We start from the raw sequence: 16,727 nt of genomic DNA, 5'->3' as shown, positions 1-16,727 counted from the left end.
GGTTCTCGGTAGGGGTCGGGGTGGGCTCTTTCGGGATCGGGATAGGCTCTCGGGCTTGGGGAACCTCTGTAGGGCTCGGGGTAGGTTCTTGGTCGGGCTCAGGGTGGGTTCTCGGTAGGGCTCGGGGCGGGCTCCAGGTACTCAACTGACGGGTTCCAGTTCACTCAACTGGCGGGCTCCGGTTCACTCAACTGGCGGGCTCCGGTTTACTAAACTGGCGGGCTCCGGGTGTTTGACTGGTCGGGCTCCGGGTGGGTGACTGTTCGGGCTCCAGGTGGGTGTCTGTCCAGCTTCGGGTGGGTTCTTGGTAGGGCTTGGGGTGGGTTCTTGGTAGGTATTAGGGCTGGGTTCTTGGTAGGGCTTGGGGGTGGGTTTTGGTAGGGCTTGGGGGGTGGGTTCTCGGTAGGGCTTGGGGGGTGGGTTCTCGGTAGGGCTTGGGGGGTGGGTTCTCGGTAGGGCTCGGGGTGGGCTCTTTCGGGATTGGGATAGGCTCTCGGGCTTGGGGAACCTCTGTAGGGCTCGGGGTAGGTTCTTGGTCGGGCTCAGGGTGGGTTCTCGGTAGGGCTCGGGGCGGGCTCCAGGTACTCAACTGACGGGTTCCAGTTCACTCAACTGGCAGGCTCCGGTTCACTCAACTGGCGGGCTCCGGTTTACTAAACTGGCGGGCTCCGGGTGTTTGACTGGTCGGGCTCCGGGTGGGTGACTGTTCGGGCTCCAGGTGGGTGTCTGTCCGGCTTTGGGTTGGTTCTTGGTAGGGCTTGGGGGTGGGTTCTTGGTAGGTATTGGGGCTGGGTTCTCGGTAGGGCTTTGGGCTGGGTTCTCGGTAGGGCTTTGGGCTGGGTTCTCGGTAGGGCTTGGGGCTGGGTTCTCGGTAAGGGCTTGGGGGGGGGGTTCTCGGTAGGGCTTGGGGGGGGTGGGTTCTCGGTAGGGCTTGGGGGGGTGGATTCTTGGTAGGGCTTGGGGGGTGGGTTCTCGGTAGGGCTTGGGGGGTGGGTTCTCGGTAGGGCTTGGGGGGGTGGGTTCTCGGTAGGGCTTGGGGGGGTGGGTTCTCGGTAGGGCTTGGGGGGGTGGGTTCTCGGTAGGGCTTGGGGGGGTGGGTTCTCGGTAGGGCTTGGGGGGGTGGGTTCTCGGTAGGGCTTGGGGGGGTGGGTTCTCGGTAGGGCTTGGGGGGGTGGGTTCTCGGTAGGGCTTGGGGGGGTGGGTTCTCGGTAGGGCTTGGGGGGGTGGGTTCTCGGTAGGGCTTGGGGGGGTGGGTTCTCGGTAGGGCTTGGGGGGGTGGGTTCTCGGTAGGGGTCGGGGTGGGCTCTTTCGGGATCAGGATAGGCTCTCGGGCTTAAGGAACCTCTGTAGGGCTCGGGGTAGGTTCTCGGTCGGTTCTTGGTGGGTTCTCGGTAGGGCTCGGGGCGGGCTCCAGGTACTCAACTGACGGGTTCCAGTTCACTCAACTGGCGGGCTCCGGTTCACTCAACTGGCGGGCTCCGGTTTACTAAACTGGCGGGCTCCGGGTGTTTGACTGGTCGGGCTCCGAGTGGGTGACTGTTCGGGCTCCAGGTGGGTGTCTGTCCAGCTTGTTCTAGAATCTTGTCTAGAAAGCTTGTCAGAATCTAGGTCCTGGACCTAGATTCAGGAAGCTCTCTGTATTTCTTCGTAAGTGGGTTTGCTACGAAGGTTCCTAAGTGCGCCCTAAGAAGATGCTTAGGTGCGATTCAATAAGGTATACTTAGGAAGAAAATTGTTGGTTCACCTGCGTGCCGATAGAGGTCACTACTGTGTTTCGTTTGGCCAATCAGAGAGCAGCAACATTCTTCATATTGAAGATTTAGCGCTGGCTTATTGGAGCTCTACTGCCTCCTATTTACGTCGAATTTTCTTATAAAATTAGTATATTTCGAAGTAAAACAATGTTTTTTCAACTTCTACAGCCAGCACCGACATTGTAGTAAACAAATATGTTATATTTGTTGTTTACCTACGTAATTCTAAGAGATACTGTGTAGCTGTCCTTGTTGCTCGGAAGATGCGCTGACAATTATTGTATATATTTACTGAATTTACCCAAGGGCCACTAACTATCTAGTGACCTCGAAGAGGACAGAAAGCCGGCAGCTTGTTAAAGGGCCCACCAATTGTCTTAATGATATTTTTTAGCTGGAATTTGGCATTTACGGCTTCAGCGGGTAGGCGGTTCCATGGGTTTATAGCCCTCTTGGTGGAAAAAAAACATCTGTTTTTAGTCCTACTTGAGAGAACATACTCTCCAACACTATATCTGTGATTGTCCTGTTATCAGTGACTTCATACCAAATGGTATGAGGTATTTTGAGCTCTGTAATTACTTCATACACTCAGGAATATTGGAAGATATTCTTGTGCTGCACCCAGATTTTGCCAGTGGAGGCTAATAGATCAGCATTAAGTATTTTGTTCTCTCCTAATTCCATGTATGACTGGCCATCCTGTGAGGTGAGGATGTTGGGTGAGCTTGTAGCTGGTTTTTGATCTACACTGTGTAGTCCTTTATACAGAATAGGGAAGCAGCACATTGCTGTGTATACCTAAACATGTTTAAAAATACATTGTTTGAGAGGAGTTTTGTAGAAACTGGTAAGAGTAATTATAATATAATGTTTTCATGATTCAGTGCTTACCTCTTGTGAAAATTGCTTAGAGTTGTTTAGTCAGAGTCGATTTGTTTTTTGTATTGAGGCTGGTATTTTCTAAATTGATTCCATGTACAGTATCTCTAACCATCCTGTGAGATGGGAGTATTAGATAAACTTATAGCTAGTTTTTTATCTACACTGTGTAATATTCCATATAGAATAGGGTAGCAGCACATTGCTGTGTATACCTAAATCTTCTTAATAAAAAAAATCAGTAATAAAAATGTTAAATTATAGTTGGTATTATTACAAATACAGTACTGTATTATCCTTATTAAATCATGTTGACCATGGATCATTAAGATCTCATGTTGATATGTAATACAAGTCATATTTCTTTTGAACTGCTAATCCATGCTAATCATTCATTAAATTGTGCATTATGTCTCAATTTTTCACTTCCTTGGATATACTGTACAGTACAAAAAGATAGGATAAAAATAAACCAGTAATATTTCTTTCATTATATTTTTCATTTAAATAACTGCATCAATATTTTTACAGCTGACAGGATATGTTTTCCCATACAGGTGCATTATTTGTTAAAAAGAAATTGGTTTATTGTTACACACAATGGTGCTACATAGCCTTCCCAGCTTGGTGCCTTCTTTTAATACTTACTGATTAAAAAATAAATAATAAATACATTTTATTCAGGAAAAGTACATACAGTTGATTTACAAACATAATGATGGATTTATAGACAGAGCTAGTACATACAATACCTAAAGCCACTAATACTCATAGCATTTCGGGCAAGGTGTGGGGGAAAAAAACAGACTAAAACTTAATAGTAATCGGGATTAGGTATAAATTGTGTTGAAAGAAGGAATAAAAAATACAAAAAGGGGGTTAACATAGCATAAATCAGCAATTGCACATATTGGTGAACAGCGTTGTTTAAAAAATAGCAAGACATGGGTTGACATTTAGGAGGTAAGTTAGGTTACATGGAGTTAATTAGGCAGTACTTGGTTTAACTCTTAAACTGGTTGAGAGAAGTACAGCCTTTGACATGATTCGGGAGGTCATTCCACATTCTGGGTCCCTTGATTTGTAGAGCACTTCTAGTTTGGTTACACACAGCCAAATTGAGTAACTGGAAGAGGTCTTGGACACAAATTTGTTCCATGCTAAATGTAGAGGAATCAGCTGAGTATTCCTCAAATAAAATAAGTTGCCTCAGCTTATAAGGTAAATAAAATAAGCATTTCTCAAATAAGTAGCTGCCTCACCTCACTGCCTTACTGCTACATAGCCTTCCCGGCATGGTGCCTTCTTTTGATAATTACTTGTTCCACACCCAAATTGTATAACAGGAAGAGGTCTTGGACCCCTACTTCCCTCTCTCTTTTTTAATAATCTATATAGTCATAATTATAGCTTTAAGTATTCAATGAATAAAGTTTTTGACATGTTTACCCTTTTCCTTACCTAACATCATTTGTGCAGCATATTTTTATTTTATGTCTCACCCAGATTTAATTTCAAAATAAAACCAAACTAAATAAATTAGAAATGGGTATGTATAGCTAAGGTACACCCTTACTACTAGGTGAACAGGGGCATTTGGTGATAGTAAATGATCCCATCAGGCAGGGCTCATCACCTTCTCTCATATTTCATGTTCACCAGTGTTTATTTACTTAATAACTACTGGTATAATATCTTGCTATTATAAAACTAATTCTACTATCATCAAACACATATTTACTTCAAGTTTCAAGCAGAGAATGCATATATAACTAACACGAAGGATTCCTCTTCACTAGATTCACCAGCTATAATATTTTGGTCATGTTCCAATATCATAAATCGATCCCAGTGTTATGTAGTAGAGAAAAAATGACTTATATCCAGTTTACGTAAAGCTACGAGTGGTCGAAACCACACTTAAATCCAGGAATGCAGTCTCCGTGGTGTAGTGGTAGCAGTCTCCGTGGTGTAGTGGTAAGACACTCGCCTGGCGTTCCGCGAGCGCTATGTCATGGGTTCGTATCCTGGCCGGGGAGGATTTACTGGGCGCAATTCCTTAACTGTAGCCTCTGTTTAACGCAACAGTAAAATGTGTACTTGGATGAAAAAACGATTCTTCGCGGCAGGGGATCGTATTCCAGGGACCATAGGATTAAGGACTTGCCCGAAACGCTACGCGTACTAGTGGCTGTACAAGAATGTAACAACTCTTGTATATATCTCAAAAAAAAAAAAAGAATGAACTTACGAAGATTTTTCCACTTAGGGTAGTTAATTGAATACGGACGTAGCCGCCACGAAGGCGCTAAGACGGAAAACGCTCTTAGCTAAGAGGAAAAACCTTCGTAAGTACCTTCCTGAATCCGGCCCCAGGGGCCGGATTCAGGTCTACAAGATTTTGTTGAAAATTCTTGGTGAACTATTGCTCTGAGACTGCTTATTGGCAATCCAAGATTATACTCAGTTTCTCCTTTCAAGGCAGATTCTTTGGCTAAGTCATTAGCTCTATCATGCATTCGGAGGCCAACATGAAATGGCGACCACATTAGATGGACTCTGTTACCATCATTAATAATGGTCAGTAATTCGACCGTGTGGGATGGGAAGGGGGGACCTCGATAAAAAGCTTAACGTGTACGAATACACTGACTGCTTTCCCCCGACACAATTAATTCTTAATATCAGGAAGAGGGGGGGATAGGGTAGAGTAAGTGAGTAGTTAGTGTGGAGTACGAGGGCTGGGTGTCCCGGTGACAGCTCACCCGTGACGTCATTATTGATCAAGCGCCAGCCGTGTTGGCAGTGTGGAATACCAAACACCTGTCCGGCCGAGCGCCCGAGCACTCAGGTAACACTTGTAGCCACCTCAGCTACCAAATACAGCCACTGTATCATGCACAGTAGTATAGGGAGAGCCCGTTGTCGCTTGCTGACTCGCGTCGTGGCCAAGTGCAGTGGGAATCTTGCTCGCAGAGTACAGATAACTTTACGAATAATTATGCATAATATTTACTGTAGAAGCTAAGGTCATTTCGTTATGTGTTCATTAGTAAGGTTTTATAGTTTAAGTATTGGTAATGTATAAAAATGAGCATGACAGGAAGCTATTAATCTTGTAAATTGTACTGTGCCATTTAACTGACATGTCCTATCACAGGAAAATTAAAGTATTTCTTCAGCTGTTACTTTTAGCATAAATTACATTATGACATTAGCTAAGAGTGCCGTTGTGTTATCAAGGGAGAGAGGCACACTATAATGAGGGGAGTGTAGTATATGGTATTGTGTTGAAGTGTCCCTTTTCCAGCTCCTTGTCTACCTATCTAATTGGATCTAACCTAGCTCATCCAGATATGCCATGAAAGCATGTTTAGATGAAATTAATTTAATAATTCCACTCATCATGAGTGGGTGTCACACTGGTATGGTCAAATTGCACAATGCACTTCATTTCATTTTCTAATTCTTGTAAAAAGCTAATACTGTACAGTTAATTGACAGTCGAGAGGTGGGACCAAAGAGCTGAGGCTCAACCTGTGTAAGCATAACTTGGCGAGTACTGTATATCATTACGGTAGACTGTGTTAGCTTAGGTCGAGTTAGGTTCCGATTGGTTCAGTTGGGTTAGGGTGTAATGTGTAGGAGAAGTTGGGTAAGGTTAAGTAGCGTGGGGATGAGTGGGCTAATGCATTTTGTGAACTTTCTAGAATACATACAACACCCACATTTTTTCTGTTTTGAATATTAGAATTTTTGTTTGTTAATTAAAAATTTAGATCTAGTCACCCCATATAATACTTATATTTATAGTTAGAAAATTATATTTATGAAAATTATATTTATTATATTTATGACTTTTTTCCAGAAGTAACAAAAGTAATTTGAAATTGAGTTAGAATGCAAGAGGAATCAGACACTACCACGGCATTGAAGGAGGTATTGCCTCGTAAAGGTTTATTGTACCAAGAGGACTCGGCTTACTTGGCATTGTGCCGCCCCAAGCTCATGCCCCTGAAATCTGTTACCTTGGAGAAGTTAGAAGCCATGCAGAAGAATGCACAAGACAAACTTCGGCAGCAGCAGGAACAGCAGCAGCAGGGGTTGACCTCAGGCTCTAGTGCCAAACCTCATTTCTTCTGATACTGTATTTCTTGTGAATTCTTGAAGTTACCGTTATACAATACTGTATGTGCAATTTTTGTTTGCTCCCAGCACTTTCACACTAAGTTTCCTGCAAGTCTGCAATGAATGACTGACTAGCTATAGTTTAGCTGCAATTCATGGAGAGACTTTTTAACTTATAATTTGCTTGTGCTTGACTATGAACTAAATGGTTCTTGCACTTCATCTTAGTACTACAATATGGTGAAAGCATAGTGCATTGATTTTTACACCTTAAACACACTGCTTGAAAATAGTTTTATCACCCACTGATGTAGAGCCAACTGTCCTGCTCTAAGACTAAAAGTCTGAACTCTTTTAAACAAAACGTGTAATGAATGACCTTCTATAGTGAATGTTATGCTTTGTTAAATATGTGTAGTGGTGAATCTCTTGAATTATGCTGTTCATTTTTTAACATTTATATTTGACTTAGTTTGTTGTAAGCTTTATGCAAAGTTATTTTAATGAATTACTGTGGCATGCTAGTCCAAATAATGTTAAAGTCAGTTTAGGTTGTGAATGTAAGTGACATGTACATAAGAAAATGCGATATTGAAGCAAGTTAAAAAAAAAGACTCCTAGATCCATATAACTGACAAAATGGGAGTGGGACCTCTGGTTGTTGAGGTCCTTTTGACTTTCGTAGTGGCAGCCGTGGTGCTTTCTCAGTATGGTAACTGGTACCGCCATCACCTGGTGGTTACAGTGGCTGTACTAGTAGCCTGGTACTTCTCCATGCTTATCGTCTTCATTCTGCCTCTGGATGTGTCAAATGTGAGTATTCATGTTTCAACAAAGCGAAGCAACAGTGTATGTTGTATCTATTTGGAATGATTGTTGTAAAAGTGTATTCATCATGCATGTTTTATTACTCAAGTTCTGTATACAGTAGTACAGTATATAGTAGAACTTAGTTTGCTTCTGTCTCTTTATTAATGTATAATCTGAAAATATTGTTAATGTCTCATGAATATAACTTTATTTTTCATAATCCTGGGAGACAATTGATCCATAGTTTTTACCAGATTATGTATTAAGGTCTGTCCTGAGACTGAAAAATTATTTTATTAATATATTTTTAATCTATAGTATTGTATAGTTATGTTCTAAAACTTCCAAGATTGATTATTCCTATTTAATAATTAAAACTGCAATCATTCATAGAGGTGCAAACCTCAAATAATTGTAAAATAAAGAACAAATAGATAAGCAAACTTAGCAAGATGGTATGAAAGATCTAGGGATGGAAACTTAAGGTAAATGTTACCAGAGGTTTTGCACAAGGGAAATATTAATCTTGGTAACTAGTGATATATACTTTGTTTAATCTTCTAATTTCCATTTCTAGAGTTTTTCCCATTTGGTACAGTTTGTGTTTGAGTCATTTCTCCTTGTCAGTTATGAGTTTGTGCCATTGTGGGCAGTTAGCCTCCAGAATTTGCTGCGTCAGTGGTTATGGTTTTATGTGGTTCCCCATGTGTCTTCTGTAGCTCCTGCTGGGCCCAAGTTGTTTTTTCCCCTCACTCTTAGGCATGAGGTATGGCCACTCAATCAAGAATTATCTGGCCACTCTGCTCCGGTTGTGAGTGTGTACTTGTCCTGTTTTTAACCTGCCTGTTTGACTCTATGGGGGGGTTGTGCTTACCAAACCCCATAGAGGGGGTTTGCTTAGACCCTACTATGGATTTAACCCCATTGCTTTAGGTTTATCCCTCATTTTCTCTCCATCGGTTTGTTATTTCTTGCCACAGTGGTTTGGTAAAGCTGGAGTTTTAACCTGCATCAGCTGGCACGACTATCCAACCCTCTCCTCTACCCTCCATGCCATCTTTTCTTGTCTGTTAAGGGTTTCATCGGGTTTTTATCTTCCTTGAGCCTTCTTCAAGTACAACTTCCTCTGTGAGGTAAGGTAATTATCAGGAGAAAGCACTCAGCTATTATGACTATATAGCATTTGGAAGGGATATGAGGATAAGGATTTAGGATAGGATGGAGGAAAGGAATGGTGCCCAACCACTTGGACAGATGGTGTCCAAGTGCCCAACCCACCCTTCTTGTTTGGTGGAGGTCTTTGCTTTTGGTGGCTTACAAGTGAGAAGGCAGGCTGCCTGGAACCCTAGATGACCTGGGGCTCCCACCTGATGGCAGTCAAATGCATTGTGATTAAGGTGTTTACCCTGTGCCAGTGACTATTTACCTTGTTACCTCAGGATACCTAATTTTCTCCCAAGCTGTTGCTTATTTCCTTATGCTTATACTTTGTAGGTTTTTCTTGGCTTTGGGTAAATCTCTGATCTCCAGAGGTTCTAGTAGGCAAGGATGAGTCTTGGAGGCCTTTATGCATTTCCATAAAGCATGGCTGGACTAAAGTTTCTTTCAGAGAGCTTCTCAGGACTCGCCAGAAAAAGGGGTTTCATTATATTCAATGAGTGATTTTTTAATTTTTTAAATGATTATTCAAAAACAAATTACTGTATGTCAATGTTAAGATCCCGTTCATGAAGCAGCCTATATGACAGATACAGTATCAATACTGTACTTGATTTACTGTGTCATTAAATATCCATTCCACAAGGAAAACTGGGTATCAGAATTGAATATCTTGCATGCTCTTTTTATATTTAGATGTCTTTTTGTAATTAAGGAATTTTAATCAAATATTTGCATTTTTAATTAGATCTGTTTAACTTTTATATTTACTATTGTTATTTCTCATATATGTAGACAATCTACGAGAACTGTCTCCAAGACCATGTTGAACTGATGTCAACTAAACACTTAAGAGCAGTAGCTGGCAGTTCGGTGCCAGAGACCAACTTCAGTGATGCTGCTTTGAGCAACATACCACTGGATGATAGCAATGAGACAGTACTGACCACCCCTGCACCTCCTGCCCTGGAGTGCCACAAGCCGTGGAGTCTAGTTCCTGCAGGGGTGTTTCCTGTATTCTGGAGAATCGTGTATTGGACATCACAATTTTTAACATGGTATAGTGTTTTCATATAGTGTACTGAATCTTTAAATATTTCATTACTGTAAAGGAAGCGTCTGTTTGGTTTTGCAAATCAGCTATTCCTGAGACAGAACTAACAGTCCCACAGAATGTTTATTCTTAACTCTGAATAGAGCATGGTGCAAAAAGTATAGCTATACAGTATGTAGGCAGTATAAATTTTTAACTGTAAATGTCTTTCAGGTTAATATTACCATTGATGCAGTCCTACACAAAAGCAGGAGACTTCACTGTTGGAACCAAATTGCGGTCTGCTGTAATTGACAATGCCATATATTATGGGTCGTACCTACTAATCGTGGGCATCCTCTTCCTTTACATATTGCTTACAGATCTTGGCCTTGATGGGTGAGTAAGAAGTAATGGTGTCATTTAAGTTATTGTAGTTAGATGAAGCATGAATTTGATGAAAGTTTATGGTGCACAATTTTTTAAATATTGGTACAGGTAATTATATATTGATGACCACGAGCTAAAATAAAATATTATAACTTGTAACACAGTCAGCTTGCAACCAATCGGTCTTGGATTCGATTCCCAGACTGACAGATATAGAATGCTCCAAAATCACATCTGCATTTCTATAGACCATTGCTCCTCGTGCCTCTCAGAGGGGGGCCAGGTTCTGGCCGTGGTCCCCGCTAGGCCTAGAACTCCACCCACATCGACTGATGCCAAAAGTTAGGACTATCCCTATCAGCCTGGATAGCTCCGGGTAGCCTCTGGGACTCACCCAGAAAATGGTGTTTCATTACATTTAACGCTGGGTTTTTTTATTAGTAATGCTAGTACTGTATTTGTTTATTTATTTACCATACAAATACACAATTATAGGAATCACTAAAATAAATCTTATAATTTCTAAAATCTTTACAGGGCGAAGATACGTGCCATTGCCGCATCGGCTTCTAACACTTGGGGTTTGTTCTGGTTGGTGTTGCTGTTAGGTTATGGGTTGGTAGAGGTACCTCGCTCTTTATGGTACTCGGCCTCCATTGCCCACACACTTCACCATTCATATTTCCGAGCAGCTAAACTTTCTCAAGAGCGAGCAGAGTCCAATGAACGAGTTAATGATCTTTTACAGGTAAATCTTCATCATTTATCCAGTTAGTACTTTATGTATGCCAGACTTCCATTTATTTTCTTTAAAATACTTTTGTGGGATGCAGGATTTGGGTTTTACTGAGAAGGCTGCTTTACCTTCCTCACCACTAGTTTTATTGATAGATGTTCTGTATACTGAGGTATTATTTGGTTAATTAATTTATGTAACTTTATTTCTTAACATCATAAAATATAAATTTTGTTTTGTTTTGCATGTAGCATGTATTATTCTCTTGTGTTTATATGATGCAACTGACATTAGTGGTGTAGTGCCACAAATATTTAAAAAAAATTAATCACTTATCATTTACCGAAAACATTGAAAATAACCTCATTACATGGGTCATATTCTCATTAAAATTATATATATTTATTTATATTATTACTCCATCAAGGAGATTATATGCTCCTTGGTGGAGCCCTGTTGCTCGTGCATTGTTAATCGCCTAGAGAGAGACGTTGTTGTCTCTCTCTCCTAACACCAAACAGAACGGCTTGAAAGAGACCAACGTCGTCTATGCCTTCACATGCGCACTTGGGGACTGTCAGCCCGAAAGATCTCGGTATATAAGCAAGACAACAACGTCTCTCTCTCTCTAGGCGATTAACAATGCACAAGCAACAGGGCTCCATCAAGGGGCATATAATCTCACACAACCAGACCGTCACCAGAGAAATCTTTACGAGCAGCACAGAAATTATCGATAGATACGACGACAACAGGAGACTCGACATCAGCGAGGCTCTACACATCTAAAAGGCAAAACCAGCAATCAACAGCCAATTTACACATAATTACAGTCTACCCACTTCAAGACCCCGAACCAACACAGAAACATTTGAAGCAAGAGCATAGAACATGCAAAAGCCTTTATACCCATATGTCATTCATATACTTGTTCATCTCAAGCATGTCCTGCATCACCTCACCTAGGCGAATATAAACCTTGGCAGAGCATGTAAAACTTGTCTTTGAAAATATAAGGAGTGCCTTGCGAAACATTTTCCAAGGCGTCAGACCATAAATATAGAGTGAAAATGAACTTTGGAGAGTTGATTTTTCAACTACCCTCGACAGTGAAGAAAAACATAAGAAATATTTTGAGTGTAAATCACGAAATCTCTCTTGGCATGACAGTCTGACAATCATTTATAAGGAAAATCACTCGGCCTATTAGGCAAATCGGGCCTTGCATAGTAGGCCGAGAAGTGCGTTCTGGCTACTAGGTACGACATACATATATTATATATATATATGTCGTACCTAGTAGCCAGAACGCACTTCTCAGCCTACTATGCAAGGCCCGATTTTCCTAATAAGCCAAGTTTTCATGAATTAATTGGTTTTCGACTACCTAACCTACCTAACCTAACTTTTTTGGCTACCTAACCTAACCTATAAAGATAGGTTAGGTTAGGTTAGGTTAGGTATGGTTGGTTAGGTTCGGTCATATATCTACGTTAATTTTAACTCCAATAAAAAAAAATTGACCTCATACATAATGAAATGGGTAGCTTTATCATTTCATAAGAAAAAAATTAAGAGAAAATGTATTAATTCAGGAAAACTTGGCTTATTAGGCAAATCGGGCCTTGCATAGTAGGCTGAGAAGTGCGTTCTGGCTACTTGGTACGACATATATATATATATATATGTCGTACCTAGTAGCCAGAACGCACTTCTCAGCCTACTATGCAAGACCAAATTTGCCTAATAAGCCAAGTTTTCCTTAATTAATATATTTTCTCTATTTTTTTTCTTATGAAATGATAAAGCTACCCATTTCATAATGTATGAGGTCAATTTTTTTTTATTGGAGTTAAAATTAACGTAGATATATGACCGAACCTAACCAACCCTACCTAACCTAACCTAATCTATCTTTATAGGTTAGGTTAGGTTAGGTAGCCGAAAAAGTTAGGTTAGGTTAGGTTAGGTAGGTTAGGTAGTCGAAAAACAATTAATTCATGAAAACTTGGCCTATTAGGCAAATTTGGCCATGCATAGTAGGCTGACAAGTGCGTTCTGGCTACTAGGTACGACATATATATATATATATATATATATATATATATATAATGTCGTACCTAGTAGCCAGAACGCACTTCTCGGCCTACTATTCAAGGCCCGATTTGCCTAATAAGCCTAGTTTTCCTGAATTAATATATTTTCTCTAATTTTTTTCTTATGAAATGATAAAGCTACCCATTTCATTATGTATGAGGTCAATTTTTTTTTATTGGAGTTAAAATTAACGTAGATATATGACTGAACCTAACCAACCCTACCTAACCTAACCTAACCTATCTTTATAGGTTAGGTTTGGTTAGGTAGTCGAAAAAGTTAGGTTAGGTTAGGTTAGGTAGTCGAAAAACAATTAATTCATGAAAACTTGGCTTATTAGGCAAATTTGGACTTGCATACTCGGCTGAGAAGTGCGTTCTGGCTACTAGGTACGACATATATATATATATATATATATATATATATACACACACTGTATATAATGTACTTATATATTATGTATATATTTTTATTTATATATTATATTTACTATATATATTATTTATTTATTTATTTATTTAATTTTTTTTTAAGTGCAAGTTAGAGCAGCGATGCAATATTACAGTAATTGGTGTAACATACTTATTGAGTAAAGATGTGAATAATAATAAATTTGACTTAGTACTGATGCCTTAGTTCATGATTTGATGAAACAGATGTATTTACAGAGCATGCGTGCCCTTGGAGGAAGTGTTGGACCAGGGCACCCTCTTCGTTCTCATATGGATGTCATTGAGAACAAAATCCCAACAGAGCTGTTAGATCGTGTTATCCGGCAGGCTCCACTAGACTCGCCTCATGCCGATGTACCCTCTGAAAAGGCGTTGGTCAGGTTACACAAACAGGTGTGTAAAATTCAAGATGGTAATGTGAATGTTAATTTATGTTAAATTTATGAGTTAGTTTATGAAGTTTAACAATATGGAAATTAGATGGAGAATATTAAGCTTAAATAAGCTTTTAAGTTACTTTTAGTGAATAAAGAGACTAGTTTTGAAAAGAGCTAGACAAGTACACACGTTTATTTGAATTTGAGGTCTACCTCCTTCTTGGCCTCAAGAGGCCAAGAGACCAGAGACAGGAAGCCATCAGCTTCTCAATAGAACCTCTCATTATTCCTGAGGATATTTTTTCAACTCGATTTTAAGCTGAAGTACTCTCTTGGCATTTATGGCTTTGGTGGGTAGGTGATTCCTTGGGTTTATTATCCTATGGGTGAAGAGGCATTTTTTTCTTTTTATGTTATGAGGAATGATATTTTCACTCTGCATTGAACATTTTCCAAAGTAGCTATGTTCTTTTGAGGGTGAAGTCTCCATGTTTGGATGCATTAGTCCAGATGTGAGCACATGCCTTCTTAGCGTGTGCAGTACAGTACAGCTGAATTATGTACAGTATTCGGCTTAAATCAGTTTTATTCTAACTTCCAACACTTTCCTCATACTAGTGCAATTTCCTTTTTATCAAAAACAGGTCACAGTCCAACTTATTTCCAAAAATAAAAATATGTTTGATCATTCAAATTTAATGAACTTTTGTCAATGGAAAGACAGCATTTTAAATAAATAGTAAATAATTTGATCATAGTTGCCTGTGGAAGTATTAGAGTTGAGAATTTTTCATAAATAAACTTATACTATTGTGCCACTTGATTTTGCCACCCTTTCAATAAATGCAGTACTGGTTTCTGAGGAAGCCCCGTCAGCTCCCTGGAGCTATCCAGGCTGAAAGGATATGTATAACTTTCTGGCATCAGTCAATGTGTATGGAGTTCTTGCCTACCAGGGACCACGAGCCAGAACCTGGCCTCCCTCAGAGAGGAGCAAGGAGCAATAGCCTATAGAAACTCCCATATGGTTGGGAGCATTCTATGTCTGCCATCAATTATGTCTGACACCAGAAAAGTAGGTGTCCCAAAACAAACCCCTATTCTGGTGAAACTATTGCTACTGAAAGCTGAATGAGTGGACAGAACTCCCCAAACGAAAATTAGCAAACAAGCATGACATCATCACGTCGCTGCACTGCTGTCTGCGCAACCCCTTCCCTCCCCGGGAGGGGAAAGGGGGAGCCCCAGACCCTCCATGCCGGCGATCCAACTGGCAGTTCTTGGCTGATGCGATTCTGGAGAAGTCGTGTGCCTCTGGCTCCTGTTTGGTCTCAGTTTTGTGCCTTGTGGTGTGGACTGTCTTTACAGGTGGTGTGTGAGACAAGAGAAATATTCCGTGGTACTCGGGCTACATGCGCCTAGGATTCCCTGCCCTAGGTGCTCAGTAACTACTGCCCTTGGGGCCTCCTTCCATAAGTCACCTTGGGATCTTCCTTCGCTGTGTCCTTTACTGCTCGGTACTTGGCTGCCCTTGGGGTCAGCTGGGGTTTTGTTGCCCCTGTTTGTCTCATGTTCGTCACTGGTAGGGGCGTGGGGTACTGCACAGCTAGTTATCATCTATTATAGCTGCCGGCTCTGTTCTGCCTGGGTACGTTGTCCTCTTGCGGGGTTTTCCTTTTGTTTTTGTTTGTTCCTGCCTGGTGGAGGGGGGGGGGTCTGTCTTGTCCTCTTCCCCTCTGTTGTTGGGGTCGGTGTGTATTTTCTTCAGTGTGTTGGTGGTACCCCCTTGCTAAGCCCCCATGAGTAGGCACGTCCCAGGGGTTCAGCTTTTAGAAGTTCATTTGGTAAAATTTGACACTGATTCGCAGTACCCTGCTTGGGCTTTCCGTAGCGTCTAACCAAGGCCAAGGGCCCTAGGAAACCCCACAGGGGCTCCCGTGGTCTGATGGATGTGACCCTTGAGTCCTCTCTCGCTTCTTGCGAAATTGAAGGTTGCTCTGTCCCTATGTCTCAGGGCGACACTCACCGGTTGTGCCTCCGCCATTCTGCCTGTTGAGTCGGTGATTCTTTTGACCTAGAGTCGTGCGACGTTTCTTGTCTGTACGTGCTCCAGTTCACCCAAGCTACTGAACATGATATGTGGTGTAGGCAGCTGCTGCGTTGCATGCTCGGTTCGGTTGGTGCAGCACATTAGGTTGGTTGCGGCCCCGGATGCCCCGAGACTGCCTCGTTTTGGTTCTAGGGACCTGGACTTAGGGGTAGGAGTCGCCTCGGCTCTGGTTCTGTCCGCCTCTCCTGGTTCTTCCCATTCTGTTGTGCATTTGGTTCCTTCCCCCCATGCTTCCGGCATTGACACATCTGAGGGTTTCGGAGTTGGGGCAGGGTCTAGTTGGCGTTGAGACTTGGGCGGTCTCGGAGGTGCCCTCTTCCGGGGTGGTGGCGGAGGCATTCGAGCCTGTTCCTCCAGCCGTGGCGTATGGGTCTGACCAGTGAACTCCCTTCCTTAGTGTTTTCACGGCTGCCCCGGCTTTTTCTTCTGAGGCCAGGGCTTTGGGGGGACGGCTCGGCCCCGGGTCCTGTCGTGGAGGTTCCCGGGGCTGGGGAGGGGTTTACTGGTGGGGGGGGGGGCCTTGGCCCCGTTAGCCCCGCTTGGGTCTTGTGCCTCCCTCCCTCCCTCCCTCCGGTCGGCGGTGTTTTTTGCATATTTTGACATCCAGCCTAAAAACTGCCAGTTGGATCACCAGTGTGGAGGGTCTGGGGCTTTCCCTTCCGCCTCCCCCTTCAGAGGGGGGGGGGGAAGGAAAAGACGGTGGCGCGTTGTGCAGACGGTGGCACGGCGACATGATGATGTCACGCTTGTTTGCTAATTTGCGTTTGAGGAGTTCTTTCTACTCGTTCGGCTTTCGGTAG

The 16,727-nt window shown here is 42.1% G+C and overlaps 1 protein-coding gene across 1 annotated transcript in view; it reads left to right on the top strand.

The window, feature by feature from the left end:
• Nucleotides 1-5,439: 5,439 nt before the first annotated feature.
• Nucleotides 5,440-16,727, top strand: part of LOC123764038 (LMBR1 domain-containing protein 2 homolog) — a 31,042-nt gene continuing 19,754 nt past the window's right edge. The window contains exons 1-7 of the mRNA XM_045751505.2: nucleotides 5,440-5,487; nucleotides 6,505-6,575; nucleotides 7,316-7,577; nucleotides 9,528-9,790; nucleotides 10,000-10,164; nucleotides 10,693-10,903; nucleotides 13,657-13,833. Coding sequence (XP_045607461.1) covers nucleotides 7,404-7,577; nucleotides 9,528-9,790; nucleotides 10,000-10,164; nucleotides 10,693-10,903; nucleotides 13,657-13,833 — 990 coding nt within the window. The 5' untranslated portion in view covers nucleotides 5,440-5,487; nucleotides 6,505-6,575; nucleotides 7,316-7,403. The remainder of the gene's footprint in view (nucleotides 5,488-6,504; nucleotides 6,576-7,315; nucleotides 7,578-9,527; nucleotides 9,791-9,999; nucleotides 10,165-10,692; nucleotides 10,904-13,656; nucleotides 13,834-16,727) is intronic.

The sequence above is a fragment of the Procambarus clarkii genome, chromosome 23 (assembly GCF_040958095.1).
Source record: "Procambarus clarkii isolate CNS0578487 chromosome 23, FALCON_Pclarkii_2.0, whole genome shotgun sequence".
Classification (NCBI taxonomy): domain Eukaryota; kingdom Metazoa; phylum Arthropoda; class Malacostraca; order Decapoda; family Cambaridae; genus Procambarus; species Procambarus clarkii.
The sequence above is the reverse complement of the archived record's forward strand: the minus strand, read 5'-3'. Positions and strand labels throughout refer to the sequence as shown.